A 22,521-nucleotide genomic window follows, 5' to 3' on the forward strand; every position below is an offset into this window, starting at 1 on the left:
ACAACAAGGATCCACAAACACAAAATTGTTCGTGTGCAATTAAAAACCAACCATATATTTTGAACGTGAAGGAAGAGGCACACATGTCGAAGGTGTTAAAGAAAAACAGAACCTGGCGAGAAAAGAAGAGCTATTTAGTTAACTGTTGATGATGATTCTGCAGATATGTCCATAGGAATGAAAGGCCTTTAGCATGGAAGGGAATCACTACTTGCAGGATGTATATATATACATTGAAAACAAGTTGAATGACTTTTGTCATTCAAATGGCCTGCCCTATGGGTGAAATAGTAAGTTAAGAGTCCACCAATAGTTGAGAGAGGAAAAGTAGGGAGTGAAATAGTTGTAGAGGAAAAGAGCGAGAAAAAGGTCGAGATCACGTGGGAAATTGGGGAAATTAGCGGCCATCAATTAGGCTTCCTGGTGACATGTGGCAGGCCAAAAACATAGGGAGGTACAAGTCAACTACAAATGTTGACTGAGATAACTAGTATTTATACATGTTCCTTAATCTTTCTTTGCTCATCACTGATTGATTGTGGAAGACATTATGGCAGACGCCAAGCCCTCTCAGCCTTCCAAGGCGTAAGCTTCTGCTTCTCCTCAAACGGAACTCTGGGTCTCTTCTTAAATCTTTACTCACTTTTCCCCTCGTTTTTCACGCAGGTCGGGCGGTAAGGTGTCTTTTAAGGTTACTTTGACTTCAGATCCAAAGCTTCCTTTTAAAGTGTAAGTTTTCTGTCCTCGGGACTGAACGCTCAAACGCATATCTTTCGGGGAGAGCGTGCATCAAATTTGCTATATCGCCGTCGTCCGATTGCGCGTGAATTACAGCTGTCCTTGTTCCCTCTTTACGAATAGAAATGCCATAGCATGTAGTCCACACGATGTCTATGTGGATTCAAACTGCATGCTTTTTGCTAGTCTTGGTGAGAATTTAGCCCTGAGATATAGAATGTTAAGATAGGTGTCGTAGTGGGAGTATCTTTCTTTATGTGATAATATGCTTAAGGCTATGTACATAGATTGGATTATACATTGAAGACCGTTTAAAGGACCTATTCTCACAAACAAGTGGATGTCGAATGTGGCTATTCTCTTCCATTGGCAATTTACTTCTTTCTCGTCTTATCGTGGTTAAGAAGCATGCTCACAGGATTGTACTCGTGCAAGGATTTCTTATAGTATATGTGAGAAGCACTTCGATACAGTTTTTCCTAGCGCTTGGGTGCCATGTGGACAAATCATGAGGAAGGGTTAGCCAAAGAAGAAGAGCAATTCTTCAGATGAGGTAGGGACACTCAGACAGTGAAACGAAGGGAAAAAAGAAAAGTGCTCGTATTGTGATCAATCAGGAAATCTTGTGAGAAACTGCAAGAAGAAACAGGCGGATTAGAAGGAAAAGGAGATCGAACATCACAAGTAAGAGTCAAAACTGGAGAGGGCAAACGTGGTATTATAAGAGTTGTTCTTAGTGGTTGCCTCTAGCTGAGTTTCGACACGCTAACAGTGGCGTGACAATGCCCATGTCCAATATTGAGGAGCAGTCTACTATTCCAGTTCGCTTTGTTGGAATGAAGGATAGCAAGGGTTGCTCAGATAGTGAGGCCGCTCAGATAGTGAGGCTGAGGACGATGCCATTAACACGGAGGAGGTTGGTCACTTGGGATGGGAGTGTGAGAAGGTTTGCAACACAGAGCGGAGCATCAATTTAGAGTTACACATGGATGTTGGGGGGCACTTTTAGGGAGGTGCCTGGCTGGCTATAGTGACAAGCTACAAGAAGTATGATGTATGGTAACATTGGGATGCAGCCAGGGATGCAGATTGCTATGCCGAAAACTTTACTGGTATGCTTGGAATAAATGCAATGGGACCAAGAATGGTCAATCGTGCTATGAGCAATGGAAAGTGTGCACCTAATGTTGGCAATGTTATGGAGCCTCCGTATTTACAACCACGTGTCTCTGATAATCTCACACCTAGGGGAAAGCAGAAGGATTATAAAGAGGGCGGTGCAGCTGTGAAATCCGACACCTTTAATGGAAATTAAGATAGGCTGAAAGCTCTCACGTTTATACAGCAATTTGATGCACAGCCTACTTGGGTGGGAATTTCACTGAGACATCGAAAGTTAGAAAAGCGGGTACTTTAAAGAGTGTGTCAGATGTGATGTGTTGTACTAGGAGATCTAGTACTAGTTCATGTGTGAGTGCCACGTGTCACCATGGGACTTATCCCATATGCACTTGGTGCTAGTGTGTGAGTGTGTAGCCTATAAAGGCTTGTACTTCACTTGTCATTTGATACTTGATATGAGCCTTTCCATTATGTCTCCATTTGAGTATCATTTCCTTCCTCCCTAGCCTTTCTCTCTCTCTCTCTCTCTCTCTCTCTCTCTCTCTTCTCACACACCATGTTTCTAACATGGTATTAGGGCAGGTCAGCCCTGCCCTAATCAGCCCTGCCAGGTCATCATCATCTCCAATCCTAACCCTAATCTGGCTATGCAGTCTCCTCTCAGCCGCTTTTGCATACGAGGAGTTTGTTGTTGTGTTTTGAAGCCTGAGACCAGCCCATTCCTTTGCTGGTTCTTCATCTCAGCTTGCTGCCCGCCTTCACCAAGACCTTTGCCATCATGACTTCGTTGTCTTCTAGTTCTTTGCTCATGGAGAAGTTCAAGGGGGAAGGTTTTCCCTCATGGCAAACCAAGATGCAACTGCTCCTTATGCGTGAAGGAGTTTGGGATCTTGAGGACAACAAAGTTGATACACTCGATCAGCAACAACACAAGCTTTGGAAGCAACAGAATGTTGCCGTCATTGGTCTTTGCTTGGCCGACTCTCTCATCCATCATTTGGACTTCAAGTCGACAGCTAAGGAGATTTGGGATTGCCTTGAGACATTGTTTGGTAATAAAGTCACCAACTCCAAAGTCTTTTCGAAGCTCAAGCTCTATGATTTGAAAATGGAAGAGAGTGATGAGTTCAGTGATTATCTAGCAAGGTTTCAATCTCTTGTTCAACAACTCACAAGTTTGAAAAGCGTGCCTAATGATGAAGATAAGAAAGCTGTCCTTATGAAAAGCGTGCCTGGTCATGAAGATAAGAAGGCTGTCCTTATGAAGAGTATGCATGGGATATCATGCTTTGAGCAAACTCTTGAAGTTCTACGCCTTGCCACTGCCACGTTTGATGATATGGTGGCACTACTTATTGAGAAGGACTATTGTAATAAGGGAGCCGCTCTTGCCTCTCTCATTGCTTCAAGAAGAAGGAAGAGGAACAAGAGAAGCACCATGCCAATCTCCTTGCTGAAGAACATGCCGAACTTGAAGAGCCCCTTGAGGAGATACATGTAGCCACAGCTGAGGTTCACGGCCTCTCTCTTGAGGAGCCATGTGACTCGGATTGGGCTTTCTAGGCCCTATATGCCATGTGTTTTTGTGTTGAGTCAATAAAGGTTCTCTGCCTTGAATGTATTTGGAGTCAATAATAGGTACTCTACCTGGGTTGTCCCCCAAAAAGGAGTGTATTGTCTTTTACTTTGGTATGATGGTATTGACTACCCAGTTCAGCGTAAGGGGGGGTGATGAGTGATGGCTTGCCCTTGCCGGTTGCAAGCTGACTGAGAAGTCACTATCACACGGGAGGTGTTGGAGAGTTGGACTTGCTCTTTGTAGTATTATGGTGGAGGGGGGATTGGTCTACTCCTTGCATGTTGGGTCTCATACTCTTTGGTTTGAAGGGGGATAGCCAAAGAGTGTGTATGTGTGGTGTGATGTGTTGTACTAGGAGATCTAGTACTAGTTCATGTGTGAGTGCCACGTGTCACCGACTTATCCCATATGCACTTGGTGCTAGTGTGTGAGTGTGTAGCCTATATAAAGGCTTGTACTTCACTTGCCATTTGATACTTAATGAATGAATATGAGCCTTTCCATTGTGTCTCCATTTGAGTATCATTTCCTTCTTCTCTAGCCTCTCTCTCTCTCTCTCTCTCTCTCTCTCTCTCTCTCTCTCACACACACGCACACACACACACACACACACACACACACCATGTTTCTAACATTTTCTAAAGAGTAATGCTTTAGAATGGTGGACGAATCTGCCTTTGCAAGGCAAAGCACCTGCCACTTTGGTGCAATTCAAGCAAGTCTTTTTGAGTGCGTGGCTGACTATTACGTTTGAAGTTAACATTATGACTGTGTGGCATAAATTGGACGTAGATAGTTGTCGTAACCCAGAAGAATTAAATAAGAAAATTTGAGAAGCATTGTTGCCAGTCAATTCCTATCAGCATGTACCATTATTAGAGTAGATAGAGAAATATTGTTGTGGATTGGCGAAGGAAATTTGGGACTTTTGTACGAAAACAAAGGTATCAAACATGTACTAGGTGATTGAAAATGCCAACACGGCTTATGCATTGCTACAGGGTAGGCAAAGAGTGTGTGGGTGATGTGTTGTACTAGGAGATCTAGTACTAGTTCATGTGTGAGTGCCACGTGTCACCATGGGACTTATCCCATATGCACTTGGTGCTAGTGTGTGAGTGTGTAGCCTATAAAGGCTTGTACTTGTCATATTTGATATTTGATGAATGAATATGAGCCTTTTCATTATGTCTCCATTTGAGTATTGTTTCCTTTCTCTCTAGCCTATCTCTCTCTCTCTCTCTCTCTCTCTCTCTCTCACACACACACACACACACACACACACACACACACACACCATGTTTCTAACATTTTCTAAAGGGTAATGCTTTAGAATGGTGGACAAAACTTCTTTTGCAAGGAAAAACACCTGCTACTTTGGTGGAATTCAAGTAAGTCTTTTTGGCTGCGTGGTTGACTACTACGTTTGAAGTTTACATTATGACTGCGTGGCAAATAGTTGTCGTAACTTGGAAGAATAAAATAAGAAATTTTGAGAAGCACTGTTGCCAGTCAATTTCTATTGGCATGTACCATTATCATAGTAGATAGAGAAATATTGCTGTGCATTGGCGAAGGGTAGTCGCATATGAGAGTAGGGTGTTGCAGCCAGCTGAAATGAATTTGCAGATTTATGAAAAAGAGATGCTCGTTGTAATTCATGCTTATCAGAGTCGAAGCACTACTCATTGGGTGCTGATTTCTATGTTCAGACAGATCATTCATGGCTGCGGTATTTTCTCACACAGAGAAAACTATCTGAGAAGCACATGCGCTGGGCCAAATTTCTGTCTATGTTTCACTTTCAAATTGTGCATGCCTAGCAATAAGAAGGTAGTTGCTGATGCAATAAGAATGTAGTTGCTTATACCGAAGGCCGTATAAAAGAAACCATAGGTTTCAGCAGTCGCTATTGCCTATCAAGATGAATTGGATGCTATGAAAGGGCAATATGCAACGGATGATGACTTTGCAAGGATATATGATCAGTTGTCTGAGAGGCAAACGCATGATCATTATACTCTCTGAGATGGTTTTCTGTTGATGCGTGGCTGTTTATGTGTCACAAAGCAGTTGAGGGCCAAGGTTATGGCTGAAAGTCGTGTTCCACCTTATGCAGGGCACAAAGGAATAGATGCAATTGTGAAAGCCGTTGAGCAGTTCTTTAACTTGCCAGCTTTGCGACGTGATGTTGAAGCGTATGTCTGGACATGCATCATCTGTCGAAAAGTCAAGTATGAAAGGCAGAAGACGTTGCCTATTCCAAATAGGCCGTGGCAAAGCATTGCCATGGACTTTGTTTTTTATCTTCCTCGTACACCGAGAGGTCATGATGGCATATGGACCGTGATTTGCAGGTTTAGCAAACATGCCATTTTATTCCCGTGAGCAAGAAAATCAGATGGCAAAGCTATTCATGTCCCATGTTTTTAAATATCACGGGATGCCACAGCCTATTGTCAGTGACATAGATCCACGGATGACAAGTCTATTCTGGAGGGGAGTGTTTGAGAATATGGGGACACCACGCTAAAGTTCTCATCTTTGTCTCATCCACAGAGTGTCGGACAGTCAGAAGAGGCAAATTCCACTGTACTAGATCTTTTGAAATGCTATGTCTCAGAACACAAGGCAAAATTGGAGCAGTATTTGCCACTGGTTGAGTTTGCCTACAATCTACAGGAAAAGCTTCGTTTGAAATCGTGGAAGGAAATGGAGCTTGTTTGTCTGGTGGAGAATCTTTGCGCTTCCTGCCCTCTCATTGAAATAAACCTGTAGCTGTTTTCCCTTTTTAGAGATACAACTAATATCATTTGCAACCTATTCAACTTGTGTTATCTCCTTCTTGCAGCCAAGGCAATCTTCTGATAACCCCCTAATGCGTAGGATTTTCTTATTATACACTCTGGCTTCCTGCTCTTTAACTTCTACATAGAGATCTTTTTTATCGATTTGTTGTTGACTACAGTGGCCATCTCTTGTTTGGCTTAACTTACTTCAGTGGCAATCATCTCTTTGACCGTGGAGACAAGTGTTGGTGCTGGTGGAGATGTACCACACTTTTATATGACTTCTGCAGTGATTTCTTGCTTACTATTTCTTGCCATCTCCTTCAATTTCCTGTCAAGAGCTGCAACCATAAGTCTGAGCTCTCTTACTTCTTGTTGTAGAAAGTATATTTGCTCCTGCGGATCAGATCCAATCCTTCGCTTGTAATGCAATGCATAGGGGCTGAGTATCGATGCCGAGGCTGCAACATCTGAATAAGAGGGCTTCTAGTCTGTGTAGTGGCAAAAGTCTTCATCTTTGGGAATTCTATGGTGGCCTTTGCAGATTTTGATAAGTCCTTTTGCTGAAGCTAACCCCCCAAGCTGAGCCAAGGGCTCAGCTCAGCCTTGGGTGACCTCGAACTTTGTGCTTTGCTGCGTTGTACGGATGAATCAGGTAAGGACTGCTTTGTTGTACAGAGATACGGAGGACGGATGAAGGACGAAGGTAAGACCTGTATGGACAGGCAACGACTGTACAGGCGATAAACGAGAGAGAGAGAGAGAGAGAGAGAGAGAGAGAGAGAGAGAGAGAGAGAGAGAGGTTAAGGTGAATGTGAAGGTATAGCTGTTGTTTGACCTCATTCCCTTCCTGGGTTTATTCAGTTTCAGTGTACCTGAGGAGGCTCCATTTACAGCAGTGTTGAAGTTTGCTGCTGAAGAGTTTAAAGTTCCACCACAGACAAGTGCCATCATTACTAATGGTAGGTCTTATGGAAGTTTGGATGCTGGAAAGGAATATCTTCAGTTTTATTTGATATAGGGGCTAGTGGAATTTTAGGCTGCTTGCAGCTGCTTCTTACAGTAATTGTTTTTTTAGTCAGCAGTGTCATGCATAAGTGCTTACCACGGGGCACCAAATGGATGTTTGTAAACTGTGCCATAGCCACTGCCTGCCAGTTTCATCTGATTGGAGAATTTGAGAGTAGCCTTTTTGAGTTCGCTGAAGAAATGCTGGAAAACAAACCTACTTGTCTATAGCATAGCACAGCTAAGGCAACATACAAACCAATGCCCTTGCAATCACCAACTGAGAACATAAGACGTCTAGTGTCGAAGATATGCCAAGGTTTTTTATCTCACTTGAACATATGTGCACGAGTCCACATTGATCCAGATTCTAGTCGTACTCTGTTCATCCATCTATCATCTGATGGCCAAATGCCTTGATGTTTAACATCTGATTATTGACACCTGTGGGCTTGGTCGATGCAGTGTACTCCTGCCCAAATAAGTTAAAGTGCTTGTTTTGTGTTTCCTATATGTTGCCTATGTCTATGTATAACTGGTGTTTGCTTTGACAAATGTGCATGCACCTTGAAGATGCCTACTGGAAATGAATACGATCTGCCTAGGAAAGGTCTCTAATACCACTTTAAGGAAGAAGGGAACTAGAATGGGGAAAGGAGAGTGAGAGAGTAGTGGAAGACAAGGCTGACACGTTCCCAGCACTCCTGAAACCTCTGCTCTGCAAGCAAACACAAGAACACACCAAACGTGAGGAATCTGAGCAGGCTTCTCACCACCCAACCATGACATCTACGGGATGCGATCTTGAATCAGGAGATGTCCCCTCCGAGCCACGAGCTGAGCTATTGGCACGAACTCCCAACCAGATCCTAACCAGCCTGGTATCCCATACCACCAACCTCCTCTGATCTTCTGTTGGACCTTGGGCTATGCTAAGTATAAAGAAAATACTTGGAGACAAATAAAACAATACTGAAGACAATCAATGGCTGAAGAAGATATATATATCACAAACGGAACTTAGTACAAGTAAAGAGAAGCTCTGAAACAAACTTCAGTCCTGACAACTATAGTGGACTTCTGCACTAGCTCCACAAGTTGGAACTGAACCAAATCTGAGACAGCAAACTGATGAAGGGGTTGCTGCAGATTTGGAATAGAAAGAACGGAATCTGGAGCGGAAGTTGGAGGTAGATCTGGAGCAGAAGTTGAGGGCAGATCTTGGAGCAGAAGTTGGAGCTGATCTGATGCAGAAAGAAGAGCAGAACTGAAGCAGAAAGGAAGGCTGTTCTGGAGCAGAAAAGAGGGCAGATCTGGAGCTGAAAAAGGGGACAGATCTGGAGCAGAAAGGAGGACAGATCTGAGCAGAAAGGAGGGGCAGATCTGGGGCAGAAAAGAGGGCAGATCTGGAGCTGTAAAAGGGGACAGATCTGGAGCAGAAAGGAGGACAGATCTGAGCAGAAAGAAGGGGCAGAAAAGAGGGCAGATCTGGAGCTGTAAAAGGGGACAGATCTGGAGCAGAAAGGAGGACAGATCTGAGCAGAAAGGAGGACAGATCTGAGCAGAAAGGTCGGTCAACCAGCAGGTTGACCGACCTGGTCAGATTTGACCGACCAGGTCAATCTGGTCGGCCAGATCTGGTCAGACCAGAAAAAAAAAAACATTTTTTAAATAATTTTTTATTTTGTTTCTCCTCTGCACCGGGGCTTTTGACATTTCTTTGGTTGTGGTTTTTGCCTCCGATTCGAGGTTTCTTTGACAGGATTTGGAGAGGCACCAGTGGTGTTTGTACCTGTTTATCTGGTCCTGGATAATTGGAGATTGCCTGGCTTAACACCCCCTCTCAATGTCCAATGCAGACAGGAGAAGCAAAGAGGTGTTCCATGAGTGATCTATCATCTTCATCAGCCCTTTTTTTTTTTTTTTTTTGGGTTTTCATTTAGATGGAGATGCCTACAGAGTAGGTTTTCATCTTCACTAAATGCCCAGATGATGGTACAAAAAAGAAAGACTTGAAGGAGTGCCCTCGCAGGGGATTTGTTCACTTCCTTAAGTACACAAAGAGAAAAAAAATTGTTAAAGAGGAGGAGGTAAACCAATCCCCAACCGTGGGCAGAGATGCTCAAGAGTAGGGCGATTAACCGGCTTGGTAAGAATATCAGCATGATTATCGGCAGCTGGAACATAGATCAACCGAATAGTACCTAATTCCACTTGCTCGCGAGTAAAATGAAAGTGAACACCGACATGTTTGGTGCGGTTGGAAAAAATGGGATTGCCTGCGAGAGCAATGGCACTTTTATTGTCGACGTAGAGGATCGTGGGTTCAGTACAAGGAAAGTGCAATTCTGCCAAAAACTGTCGGAGATATATGGCCTCTGTGGTACAATCATACAAGGCCCGGTATTCAGCCTCAGTAGAAGAACCAGCAACAGTCTCTTGTTTACGGCTAGACCAAGAAACAGGTACCGAGCCAAACGAGAAAATATAGCCGCCATAAGAACGACGATTGTCCGGGTCACCAGCCCAGTCGGAATCAGTGTATCCCTGTAGGGTTAGTCCTGGTCTGAAATGTAAACCATAAGAGTAAGTACCACGAATGAACCGCAAGATACGAATACATGCATGCCAATGAGTGAGCTTGGGTTCATTAAAATACTGACTGAAAATAGAGACGGAGTAAGCAAGATCAGGACGAGTGTGAAGGAGCCAGAGAAGTTTGCCAACAACCTGGCGATAGAGATGTTCATCAAAGGGAGGAGACTCCAAGTCTTTTGAGAGCTTTACGGTGGGATCTAAGGGAGTGGCAGCCAGCTTAGGCTCATGAGGAATGATTTGATCAAGGAGTTGAAGAGCATATTTCTGTTGAGAAACAAAAGTACCACCAGAATGTTGTACAACTTCCATGCCTAAAAAATAGGAGAGCCGACCAAGATCAGTCATTTCAAAAGTGATGCTGAGTTGAGTTTTAATGTACTGAAGTGTAGTGGGAGTGGAGCCTAAAAGCAAAAGATCATCGACATAGAGTAAAATAAAGCAGACCCCCTCTGACGAATGATGGATATATAAATTTGGATCAAAGGGAGTAGAATGAAAACCATTAGTTTTGAGGAAGGTGTCTATCTGGTGGAACCATGATCGAGGTGCTTGTTTGAGACCATAAAGAGCTTTGCGGAGACGGAAAACCTTATTTTCATGGCCAGGAGGAGAAAAACCTGGTGGGGGAGTCACATAGACTTCTTCATCAAGGTAGCCATTGAGAAAGGCACTCTTGACATCCATTTGATAGATAGTCCAGTGGTGATGAGCAGCTAAGGCAAGAAGAAGACGAAAGGAAGTTAATCGAGCAGTAGGGGCAAAGGTTTCCTCATAATCGATACCATGTTTTTTGGCGGAATCCTTGCACTACTAAGCGGGCTTTGTATTTGTCCAGGGTGCCATCGGCTTTGAGTTTTGTTCGGAAGATCCACTTGGTTCTGATGACCTTTTTGTGAGTGGGTCGATTGACCAAGATCCAGGTCTGATTGCGATCAATACTTTCAAGCTGCTGTTCCATAGCACGATGCCACGCAGGATTTTTAACTGCTTCCTGCCAAGTGGCAGGTTCAGAATGTATGATATAGGCCGTGGTAAAAAAGGAGGTAGTGGCAGTAGAAGAAGTTATTTGAGTAGAGCGGCGAGGACCAGAAGGAGGAAGTTCGACAAGAATAATCCCGGAATCCTTCAGAGTTTGACGATACCAGCGTGGCAGTGGGTCGTGAGGAGAAGCAATGGGTGGGGGGAGAGATGTTTCGGGAGGAGAGGAAGGTATTTCGGGTGGAGAATTGTCGGAGGGAACTGGAGTGGAGACGTCATCAGTAGAGAGAATAGAGGAATTTTTAAGCACTGCTCTTTCATCGAAGACCACATCTCGGCGAACCAAAACTTTGTTTGTACGAGGATCAAATAATCGATAAGCTTTGGCTTCTGCCGAGTAGCCAACTAGAAGAAAAAGTTCAGCACGAGGTTCGAGTTTACCGCGAGTATCATTGGGAGTATGAGTGTACGCGCGGCAACCAAAGATTCGAAGATGAGAAATAGAAGGACGATAGCCATAAAAAGCCTCAAAAGGCGTCATGTTCAGGATGGGTTGAGTAGGACAGCGATTAAGGATATAGACAGAAGTATTGACGGCTTCGGGCCAGAGACGTTCAGGCAACTCGGCTGCAAAAAGCATGGAACGGGCCATGTTCATGACAGTACGTTGTCGCCGTTCGACACGAGCATTTTGGGAAGGCGAATTTGGAGATGTAAGATGGCGTTGGATACCATGCTCTTGAAGGAATTGAGTGAATTCACCACCATTATCACTACGAGCAATCCCAATAGACTTGCCTGTTTGGTTCATAACCAAGCGAGCCCAAGTAGCAAAGAAAGAAAAAGTGTCGGATTTCTCTTTCATGAAAAACACCCATTGATAGCGAGAGTAATCATCCACAATTAAGAAGAAATAATGTGAACCATTGAGGGAAGGAACAGGAGATTTGCCACTAATATCGAGATGAATTAGACGCAAAATCTCACTGGCTCGAGAAGTGGAATGAGAAGGAAAAGGAGTGCGGCTTTGTTTACCTAATTGACAGGGATGACAAATATCTTTAGCGCGCGATAATTTAGGTAGGCCATCAACTAGATGATCCCGAGACATTTCATATAAAGAGTCATAGGACAAATGTCCCAGACGATAATGCCATAATCGTTCTGTGTCAGTGGGATCTTTTAGGGTAGCATTACCGTAAAGCCGATGAAACTCAGAACCGCAAGGGGAGGGAGTCGCAAGAAATTGATTTATAAAGTACAGACCATTAGGTTGAGCATCACCTCGAGCTAGAAGGAGTCCCGAGGACTCATCTATGATGTCAACATGCATCTTTGTAAATAGCACTGTGCGACCAAGGAGACAAAGTTGATGAACAGAAAGAAGATTGACCCCTAATTGGGGCACATAAAACACTTGATCCAATTGAGCAAGTTTGGGACCTTTGTCAGTATCAAAAGTTATTGAACCAACACCATGAATAGTAGCAACAGAGTTATTGCCACAACGAACTCCCCCTGTTGCTGGTTGGCGAGAAATGAAGAGATCAGGATGAGGGGTCATATGATGAGTGGCTCCACTATCCACAATCCAAGAAGATTTAGAGTCACATGAAAGAGTATGAAAGATGAGGAAGAGGAGGAGTCAAGCTCGGTGATATGGATCAAGGCTTGAGAAGTGAAGTCTAGAGAATCTCCGGTGGACCAGTCAGACAGACCTTCAGGAGTTATAAAGGGAGGAGAAGGAGTGAAGTGATTAGTGACATGGCCCTGGGGTCTCCAGAGACTAGTGTTCGAAGGAGGAGGAGGAGGACCACCCCTAGGACGCCAACGAGGTGGCTGAGGAGTCGTGGTAGGGGGCTGTGGAGTCCAACGGGGTGGTTGAGGAGTCGTGGTAGGGAGCTGAGGAGTCCAACGGGGTGGTTGAGGAGTCATGGTGGGAGGCTGAGGAAGAAGGCCTTTGGCTTTGGAGCGACATTCATCGTCAATATGCCCAACTCTCTGGCAATGCTGACAAAACCTATTCTTTTTGGGAAGGGAGTGCCAGGCGGGTTTACTACTGGAGGGGTTAGGAGTAGGAGAGGGCTTTCCGGAGCTAGGTTGATCTTTTGGAATCCCGGAGAGAAGAGCCCCCTCTGAATGCTATGTTTTTGGTGGACCTGAGAGTAAAGACGAGCATAACGCAAAAGTTGACATTCAAACTCATAAAAAGTAGGAAGAGAAGGTTGAGAAATGATTTGTTGCATAAAACTGAAATACTTGGGCGGAAGTTTATTTAAAAAGAAAGTAACTTGGTCATCCTCGGATTTGGGAGGACCAGTTGTGGCAAATTCAGCAACTAACCGCCGGTAATCGGCTAGTTTAACCTTGAGATCATCGTCAGCAAGAATCTGGAATTGTTGGAGATCATGGTCAAGATTGATACGACGAGTACGATCTCGAGCTGCATAGCGGTCAGTGAGATGTGCCCATCGCTCAGAGGCAAGATCAAAATGCTGTAATTGATCAAAAAGGTCCTGAGGGGGAGGGATGAATATGAGAGGCGGGATAAGACATGAGAGGTGAAAAAGAGGCAGCGGGAGAGATAGAGGGAAATAAACTATAGGAATCCAGTGGCATGGGAGAAGGAGGAGGATGAGAAACCACTGGAGGAAAGATGGCAGCGGAAGAGATGAGAGGGAAGGGAGGGAGGGAGGGATGTGAACCGAAAGCAAACTCATTGTAAGACGCATTTCTCCCTTCTCGTCTGCGAGTGTTCACATGCATGTATGGATCTGTGTCCTCGTGATTACTTGTTCCTATGCCTTGCATAACAGAAGGAGTTGCACTAAGGGAATAGGGCATCATACCTTGCACTGATTCTTGTGGAATAGGCACTGTCGAATAATCCAATGTTCTCATGCCGGCCTGTCCTCTTTCGTCAGGGGATACTTGTTCTTCGTTGGCACCGAACTTGAGATGTTGCTCAGCTTCTTCTGAGTTGAATAGAGGTCCTTGTTGACGTATTGGAGAGAACCGTGGAGAGGTAGAGGCACGAGGTGTGCGGGTACCTGCTTCAAGTTCCTTCCATTTCTGGAATTCAGCAAATTCTTTAAAGAGTTTGGAGAGGTATTCATCACCTTCAATCCTAGCAGACTCTCTCTCGACATATGTCGAAGGTGATGGTTGAATAGAGGTTGATTCAGGCTGAGATCGCTTCGGAGAAGAGGGAGAAGACATCTTCAGGTGATGATTTATCTTCCAAGCTTTCCAGATCAAGGCTCAGGTGTCGATTGGCACACCTGGCTCTGATACCATATAAAGAAAATACTTGGAGACAAATAAAACAATACTGAAGACAATCAATGGCTGAAGAAGATATATATATCACAAACGGAACTTAGTACAAGTGAAGAGAAGCTCTGAAACAAACTTCAGTCCTGACAACTGTAGTGGACTTCTGCACTAGCTCCACAAGTTGGAACTGAACCAAATCTGAGACAGCAAACTGATGAAGGGGTTGCTGCAGATTTGGAATAGAAAGAACGGAATCTGGAGCGGAAGTTGGAGGTAGATCTGGAGCAGAAGTTGAGGGCAGATCTTGGAGCAGAAGTTGGAGCTGATCTGATGCAGAAAGAAGAGCAGAACTGAAGCAGAAAGGAAGGCTGTTCTGGAGCAGAAAAGAGGGCAGATCTGGAGCTGAAAAAGGGGACAGATCTGGAGCAGAAAGGAGGACAGATCTGAGCAGAAAGGAGGGGCAGATCTGGGGCAGAAAAGAGGGCAGATCTGGAGCTGTAAAAGGGGACAGATCTGGAGCAGAAAGGAGGACAGATCTGAGCAGAAAGAAGGGGCAGATCTGGGGCAGAAAAGAGGGCAGATCTGGAGCTGTAAAAGGGGACAGATCTGGAGCAGAAAGGAGGACAGATCTGAGCAGAAAGAAGGGGCAGAAAGGTCGGTCAACCAGCAGGTTGACCGACCTGGTCAACCAGGTTGACCGACCTGGTCAGATTTGACCGACCAGGTCAATCTGGTCGGCCAGATCTGGTCAGACCAGAAAAAAAAAACATTTTTTAAATAATTTTTTATTTTGTTTCTCCTCTGCACCGGGGCTTTTGACATTTCTTTGGTTGTGGTTTTTGCCTCCGATTCGAGGTTTCTTTGACAGGATTTGGAGAGGCACCAGTGGTGTTTGTACCTGTTTATCTGGTCTTGGATAATTGGAGATTGCCTGGCTTAACACTAAGATGCAGGCGCATGTCCGCGACTCAATCCAGGATCAGACCTAGCACCTGGGAACGAGACTTTCTCCCATCGGCTCTCTAAGAACTGAACCTCTGGGCCTCGAGTTCTTCTTGGAGACGTTGTCTATAGACTTCGACTCCCCGGTACCAGTTGTAGATTGGAAGAACTTCCTCTTGTCCTTCCCACTTGTGTCGGCAATGGATGTTCCCTTTGTGCTGGCCATGGTATCATCATAGATGCATGCATGGTTCATGGCCTCTTGCAAAGTGGTACACTTGTTATTCTTGATCTGTAGCTTGTATGAGTCAGGCAAACCATCCACAAAGAAACCTAACAAGGTAACTGGATCCATCTTTGTAGCTCTAGTCAGCAAATCATGAAACCTCACCTCAAAAGTCAAATTCAGCTTGGACATATCGAGGTCCTTGAGCTTGCCTATGATATGATAATCTTCCTCCCTCTTCAGAAACTCTTTCCTGAAGACCTCTTCAAAATTCAAATTCGATCCATGTTGCAGGCTTTGGTCAAAGTTCCTTCCACCACAATAAAGCCTTCCCTAACATATATCTTGCTGCAAGCTGTCATTTCTTTTCATTTGGGTAAGGGTGAAACTGGAAGTGTACTTGCCACTTGTGCAACCAAGTGTCAACCACCTCCACCACCTCCTTGGTACGGGATTTATGATCACCTAGATAATGATTTGGAGTGATATTCGGACCTAACACTGAAGCCTAAGCATCCACCTGCGTGAGCGCTTGAACAGTGCTAGTCAAAAGTGAGAGTGAAGTCTGAATCCCTTTGAGTTGTTGTGTCAACCCTGTTTGATTCGCATTAACTCACTCAAACTTCTCATTGAGAGTAGTGGTTAATTCACTGAAGGCAGTCTTTGTAATCAGATCATCGTAGAGGCTCTAGTCATCATCTGCCTGATAATTCATATCTTGGTCTCCCATTGCAAGCCCGGGGTCTACGGAATCAGCCATGACTGAAATATGATCTGATGAAGAAGGGAGACTAGAGAAGAGAAGCAATCAAGTGGGCTCGGAGCTAGGAGGTAGAAATGAAGTGAAAGCTAACCAGATAGAAGATGACAAAAGAAGGGAAAGGTTGGCCGACGAAGAAGGTAGGCTGGTACGAGTTGACGATCAGCTCAGATCTCGACCCGGAACTCTTGCCCTTGGCTGTGCCGTACGGGTGTCTGCAGACTGCAACAGGCCGTACAACGTGTCTGGCTCCCAAACTTGATGATGTAGAGTAGCTTGGAGCATACACAGTCCACAGGCTGGAGTAGGAGACAAAGTGGCCGAGTTTATAGGCAGGTAAGCAGGCTTTTAGGAAAGCCCTTATTTTCAAAAGCCCACCCTCCAAACTTGGAGGAAATGGTGCTTTTTTAAGCCTCCAGGCTCCCCCAAAAAGCACCCGGCCTAGATCGCGATCTGGCCCCAACCTGCTGCGCACCTTCTTGCGCTCCTCTTCTACCTGCCAACACGTTCCCTGAGCAGCCAGCCGTACACAGGATCCCCTTGGTTCGCCTCAGCTCTACGCTCGCATCATGACTCCCTTCGCACTTCTCTACCCGGACCTCACTACCTCCTCCTAACTACACCTCTCTCTCTCTCTCTCTCAACCCTTCACAACTTGCAATGAATTCACCCTTCTTACTCTCTCTCCTTCCTTCTTTCCCAATCCAGAACTACTACCCTTAACGATGAACCAACAAGCACTTGTAGGGCATGAACATGAATTTTGAAATTGAGGCATACCTGGAGAAAATCACGTCCAAAATTTCTCGTAACAGGAGATTCCTACCTCAGGAGCTGGCTGTGATACCAACTGACACATCCCCAGCACTCCTGAAACCTCTGATCTGCAAGCAAACACAAGAACACACCAAACGTGAGGAATTTGAGCAGGCTGCTCACCACCCAACCATGACATCTACGGGATGCGATCCTGAATCAGGAGATGTCCCCTTCGAGCCACGAGCTGAGCTACTGGCACGAACTCCCAACCAGATCCTAACCAGCCTGGTGTCCCATACCACTAGGTGGCGCCTAGAGGCTTGGGATCTGATGCTGGGCCTTGGGCTACGCTAAGATGCAAGCGCGTGTCCGCGACTCAATCCAGGTCAGACCTAACACTTGGGAACGAGACTTGCTCCCATCGGCTCTCTGAGAACTGAACCTCTGGGCCCCTTATATAGACTCGGGCCCCATGCGCCAAAAATAGCGAAGACCTCTAACTGGTTCGTACCCTTGCCACTCAACCCGAGAATCAAGCTTGCCTAGCCCTAAGCCTCCCTAGGCTACCTGAGCTAGTCTTGTGTACTCCAATACACGTTAGATATCAATCCGTGCACATGACAAAGGCAGAGGAATAGGAAGAGAGAGAGAGAGAGAGATGGACACTCAGGTCAATGCATGAGTGCAAATGAGTGCAGGTGGGACTTTGTAGTCCTTTCCCCAAATCCTTCTAGCTAGCCCTCTAGCTAATTGCCCCCTAGTGGTAAGTTGTAACCCCACTAATGTAGCAAGAGAAGGTAGAGGAATCAAGAGACGAGAGAGAGAGAGAGAGAGAGAGAGAGAGAGAGAGAGAGAGTCACGTAATGCATGAGTGCAAATGAGTGCAGGTGGGACTGTGTAGTCCTTTCCCCAAATCCTTCTAGCTAGCCCTCTAGCTAATTGCCCCCTAGTGGTAACCCCACTAATTTAGCATAATTTGGCTTTTCATCACAGCATTGGCGACGAGGAGCAGAGGGAGCAGGGAGAGGATTGTGAAGTGTGGAGACAGCTTTCGTTTGTAGTCTATTGGTGGTGGAGTACCTTATCTGATTGCATGGCATACGCAACACAAATATGCTTTGCACCCTACGCGCCTTGTACAGGAGTACCCTTACCTTCTTCCAGGATGACACTGTGAATTCCACCTCTGATCTTGCAAGGGTTTGTTAGGCAGCTCAGTTAAGCTGCAATTTACAAAGTTGTAACACAGCAGCTGAGCGAGCTCCTGCGAGCCCCCCTCCCTCCCTCCCGTAGCCTCTACCTCCCTACCCTCCTCCGCCTTTCCCCTCGCCCTCGCCCCCCCCTCACCCTCGCCGTACCCCCCTCGCCCTCGCCGCTCACCCCCACCCCTCGCCTCATCCCGCCTCCTCGTCCTCACCCCTCGCCCCTCCGCCCCGTCGCCCCTCGCCTCACCTCCCGCCTCGCCCCTTGCCCCTCGCCCTCACCACTCCGCCCCTCACCTCGCCCCTCCGCCCACCCTCGCCTCACCCCTCCGCCCGTCCCTCGCCTCACCCCTCGCCCCGCCCTCTCCGCCCCGCCCTCGCCCCTCCGCCCCTTCCCCCCCCGCCCTTCCGCCTCGCCTCTCGCCCCTCACCCCCCCGCCCTCCGCTCTCGCTCTTCCCTCCCTTCCGCCCCTCCGCCCTCGCTCCTCGCCCTCGCCCCTTCCTCCTCCGCCCTCGCCTCCGCCGCTGTCCCTCCCTTGCCTTCGACCTCCGCCCTCGCCTCCGACATCCGCCTTCCGCCCCCTTTTGCCTCCGCCCTCGCCTTCGCCTTCGCCTCCGCTTCCCCTGCCGCCTCGATTCGTCTCGCCTCGTCCTCTTCCGTCACACCCAGGCTCCATCCTTCGTCTATCTCCTCCTTTTTGGTGGCAGCCTCTTCTTCATCGGAGGTCTCGCAGTTTGTCTTGATGGTATGGCGGCTCCCTGCCCGGAACCGGAGGTCCAGTCGGACCCTCCCTCTCCAGATGCCTACCGTGTGATCTTGACAGAGCAACAGTCGTCTCGGGTTCAACAGGTTGCCAATGACTCTGCCCTTACTTCCGTCTATGGCAGAGTCATTGGACACTCTCCCTCCAGATCAGCCATCAGGGACTGGCTCCAGTCCACTCTCATGTTAGAGGACAGCCACATCGAGGAGGTGGCCCTTATGGGAAGGGGCATCTTCTGGCTTAAACTCTCCACTGCGAAAGCTGCGAGTAACCTGATAGCTGGTTCTCACATCTGTGGACGGAAAGATCATCATGATAGTCCCTTGGTACCGTGGATTCAGCGCAGCGGACTTTGATGCTCGTTTCCGCATACCTCACCACCCAGTGATGCTAGTTTTCCCAGGCCTTGCTACTGAGCTGCGGCCGATAGTCAGGGACCTGGGTTCCCACTTTGGCTGGGTGATGCATGACACTTTCGTCGACGTGGTTACTGCGGCAGGAGCTCCCCGAGTTCGTGTGGCTGTGGCAGACCCTGCGACTCTTCCTGCAGTGATTGAGATCGTGACAGATGCTGGCAGCATTACTCAGAGCATGGTAGTCATAGGACAGCCAGGCCAGTGCCTGAGGTGTCATGGCTTTGGGCACCTGGCTGCTGCTTGTCCACGATTCTCCAGCTCCTCTCGGCCCCCCCCACCCCCCCCCCCCTCCGGGCAGCCACGTCAAGAGGAGCAGAGCCAGCCGGAGTCCGGTCCTGAGGTGGCTGGCGGCTGGACCGAGGTTAGAAGGAAAAGAGGAAAGAATAAGAAGATTTCTGACAAAGGCAAGGAGGCAGAGGTTACCCAACCTGCAGCAGAGCCTCAGACACTTGACAGGCAGCCGCCCCAGGGTCCTGGGAGAGCTTCTTCTTCGACTGTAGCCCGCCCTTCGCAGCCTCAGGTCCCCCTCTCTTCCGCTCCCCAGCCCCCTCCCTCTCAGCCCCAGCCCCCTCCCCAGCCGTAGCCCCCTCCGACCCGCAGCATCAGCCCCCGCCTCTTCCTCTTCATCTCCCTCCTCTTCCTACTCAGCCCCATTCCCAGTTTCAGCCCCAGCCCCCCTCCCCAGCCCCTCTCAGCTCTCCTGCAGTGTCAGCTGCACCGGTGGCTCCTCAGCCGCGGGCAGCCCCCTCTCCCCCTCCTCCGCCCCCACCGCTAGTCGCCTCCGTGGAGTCTGAGTTGCCGACTCCTCAGCCTCCTTCCCCTTCCCCACCCCAGGCAGGGCACCCCGAGTCTACACCCCCCCTGGAGCAGTCTTCCCTATCCACTAGCCCAACCCCCTCAGTTGCAGACTCTGGCGGGCCTGAGCTTCAGGAGAGAGAGATCTGGTCCCTGGGATTACTTGGATGTGGTCGACCTCGGGACCTTCCCTGCTTGCCTCGACATCAGTATCTTCCTGCTCTGTAAAGGGGCGGATGGGAAGATCGCAGCCTTGGCCCCGAGGGATGGCCCTAGCTTTGCTTTCACCTTTCTCAGCGACGGCACCGAGACTTGGACAGACGACTCGGTCTGGGAGGCTCTCAGAGAGCAGACGTACACTCAGATTTGCTCCTGGATAGGCCCGTCAGGTGGACAGCTTCTCGAGACTCAGTGGTCCGAGGGTGACGTGCGCCTGCGGTGGCGTAGCGCCGCCAAGCGCTTCAGATTGATTGTGATCCTCAGGCCCTCTCTATCGTGGCCCCTTCCCTAGGATGTCAGAGCCTGGACTCCTCAGAAACTCCGAGCCTTGTACGGGATGACTACCTCAGAGATCTCGAGTTGGCTCGAGAAAGCGTTTGTCCATGGCACTAAAGGCCTCACGCCTTTGCTAAAAGTTTTGAAGAACGGGCAGGACGACCCCGCCTCCCCCTCCAAACCCTCTCAAAAGCATCAGCGCCTTCATTATGAAATGCCAGCTTCTTCATCGACATCAGCCGCGAGCAGACAGTTGTTCGCAGCCTACCAGTCCTCACCATGAGCTTACACCTTGTCTCCTGGAACGTGAACGGGTTTCATTCTTCTGGCACCCGTGGTCCTAGGAAGCTCATCTTGGGACAGGAACTTCAGCGAGCAGTGATTGGTCGCTTGGATTTACTCTTGCTCCAGGAGCATAAGCTTTCAGTGGCCCATTCCTGTAGCTACGGGAAGATCCTCCCTGGGCGCTCACACTTATTGGGAGCCCTCGATCAGTGCACAGGGGAGAAGTGGCGGTGTCTGTACTTCCGTTTGCGAGTCGATTGCCCAGGGAGTTTTTGGTCATGGTACGTTGATCCCAGGCCGTGCACTTTGGGTTGGCCTAGAGTTGGAGGGCTCCAAAATAGGAATCCTCAACATCTATGCATCCACAGACCTCCGATGCAGAGCCACTTTCTGGAGGACACTCACAGAGATTCTCCCAGACATGGATTCATGGATTGTTGGAGGTGACTTCAACAATCTGGAGACTTTGGAGGACCAGTAGGGCAGAGGACCAGAGTTTACAGGTATAGCTCAGGCAGAGCAGTCCGCTTGGGACTCCTTTATCTTCGCGACAGGAGGTAGGGACAGCTGGAGAGACCCGTCCTTTCGCCGATGGCACGGGAGCTTGGACTTCTCGTGGGGCTTCCGCAGGGAAGGAGGCAGACTCCTGGAGAGACTAGACAGATTTTATGTCAGTGATTGGGCCATCAGCAGAGGTGGTCAGGTGGGTATAGTGCCAGGGACGATACTCTCCGACTACGCGCTTGTGCTCTTATCACTAGACTCGGCAGCTCAGTCCGTTCCTCCCCGTTCGTGCAGGATTCCTGATTCCATTTTCTCTAGGGAGGAGGTGCGCAGTAGTATTGATAGCCTTTGGGACAGAGATTGGGGCGCGTGCGTGGATCTGGTAGAGTCAGTGGCTCAGGCTTTGCAGGAGTCCAGCAAAATTTGCCAGCTCGCAGTCCTTCAGGTTCGCCAGGAGTGGTGGGGTAGAGAGAGAGCTCTTCGTAGGGACCTCGCCTCCATTCTGCGACTCCAGCAGGCAGCTCCAGGTTCAGAGGAGCTTCGGATCCAGGCCCTTCATGCCAGAGCCCTTCTTGAGGAGACCTTCCACCGCCGCTCAGAGTTTTCTTATCACGCCTCCCTCTCCTACTGGGTCGGAAGGGTGACCAGATGAGCAGAGAGTTCTTCAGGACGCATGGCCAGAGGGCAGCAGAGGTGATCAGCTCCGGAGTCTTAGGACAACGGAGGGGCACATCGTTACTGATCCGAAAGAGGTCTTGGGGTTGGCTACCGATTTCTACAGGACTCTTTTTCAGCAGGAGCAGCTTGCCCCTCGCACTAGACGTTCGCGCGAGGAGGTGTGGAGGCATATTCCCCCCCTTGTTCAGCCCAGCATGCAGGCGACGTTGATGACACCGTTCACTACTGTTGAGATGCAGGAGGCCTTGATGGCCATCGATGGGCAGAAATGCCCTGGCGAGGATGGGCTCTCTCGCGCTTTCTTCACCTCTTTCTGGGATCAGATCCATCAGCCCCTCCTAGCAGCCCTACAAAGGATTTTCAGCAGCGGACATATGCCAGAGAGCCTCTCTTCGGGATTGATTTGCCTCATCCCGAAGGGAGGAGACCGACAGGAGATCCGTCAGTGGCGCTCGATCACTCTCCTCACCACTGCCTACAAAATCCTTGCCAAGATGATCAGCGCCAGAGTTCAGCCTCTACTTCCTGACCTCATTCATGACACTCAGACAGGCTTTGTCCAGGATCGCAGTATCCTGGATAATGTCTTCACCTTCTCAGAGGCGGC

At 48.1% G+C, this 22,521-nt stretch overlaps 1 protein-coding gene across 1 annotated transcript in view; it reads left to right on the forward strand.

The window, feature by feature from the left end:
* The first annotated feature begins 436 nt into the window (after positions 1-436).
* The window catches only part of CCP2 (ubiquitin-fold modifier), a 28,930-nt gene continuing 6,845 nt past the window's right edge, over positions 437-22,521 (forward strand). Inside the window, exons 1-3 of the mRNA XM_087373415.1 lie at positions 437-585; positions 667-729; positions 7,093-7,190. Of these exons, the coding sequence (XP_087229541.1) occupies positions 551-585; positions 667-729; positions 7,093-7,190 (196 nt within the window). The 5' untranslated portion in view covers positions 437-550. The remainder of the gene's footprint in view (positions 586-666; positions 730-7,092; positions 7,191-22,521) is intronic.

The sequence above is a fragment of the Dipteris shenzhenensis genome, chromosome 4 (genome assembly GCF_047967505.1).
Source record: "Dipteris shenzhenensis isolate YYH24624 ecotype China chromosome 4, Dip_SZ_1.0, whole genome shotgun sequence".
Classification (NCBI taxonomy): domain Eukaryota; kingdom Viridiplantae; phylum Streptophyta; class Polypodiopsida; order Gleicheniales; family Dipteridaceae; genus Dipteris; species Dipteris shenzhenensis.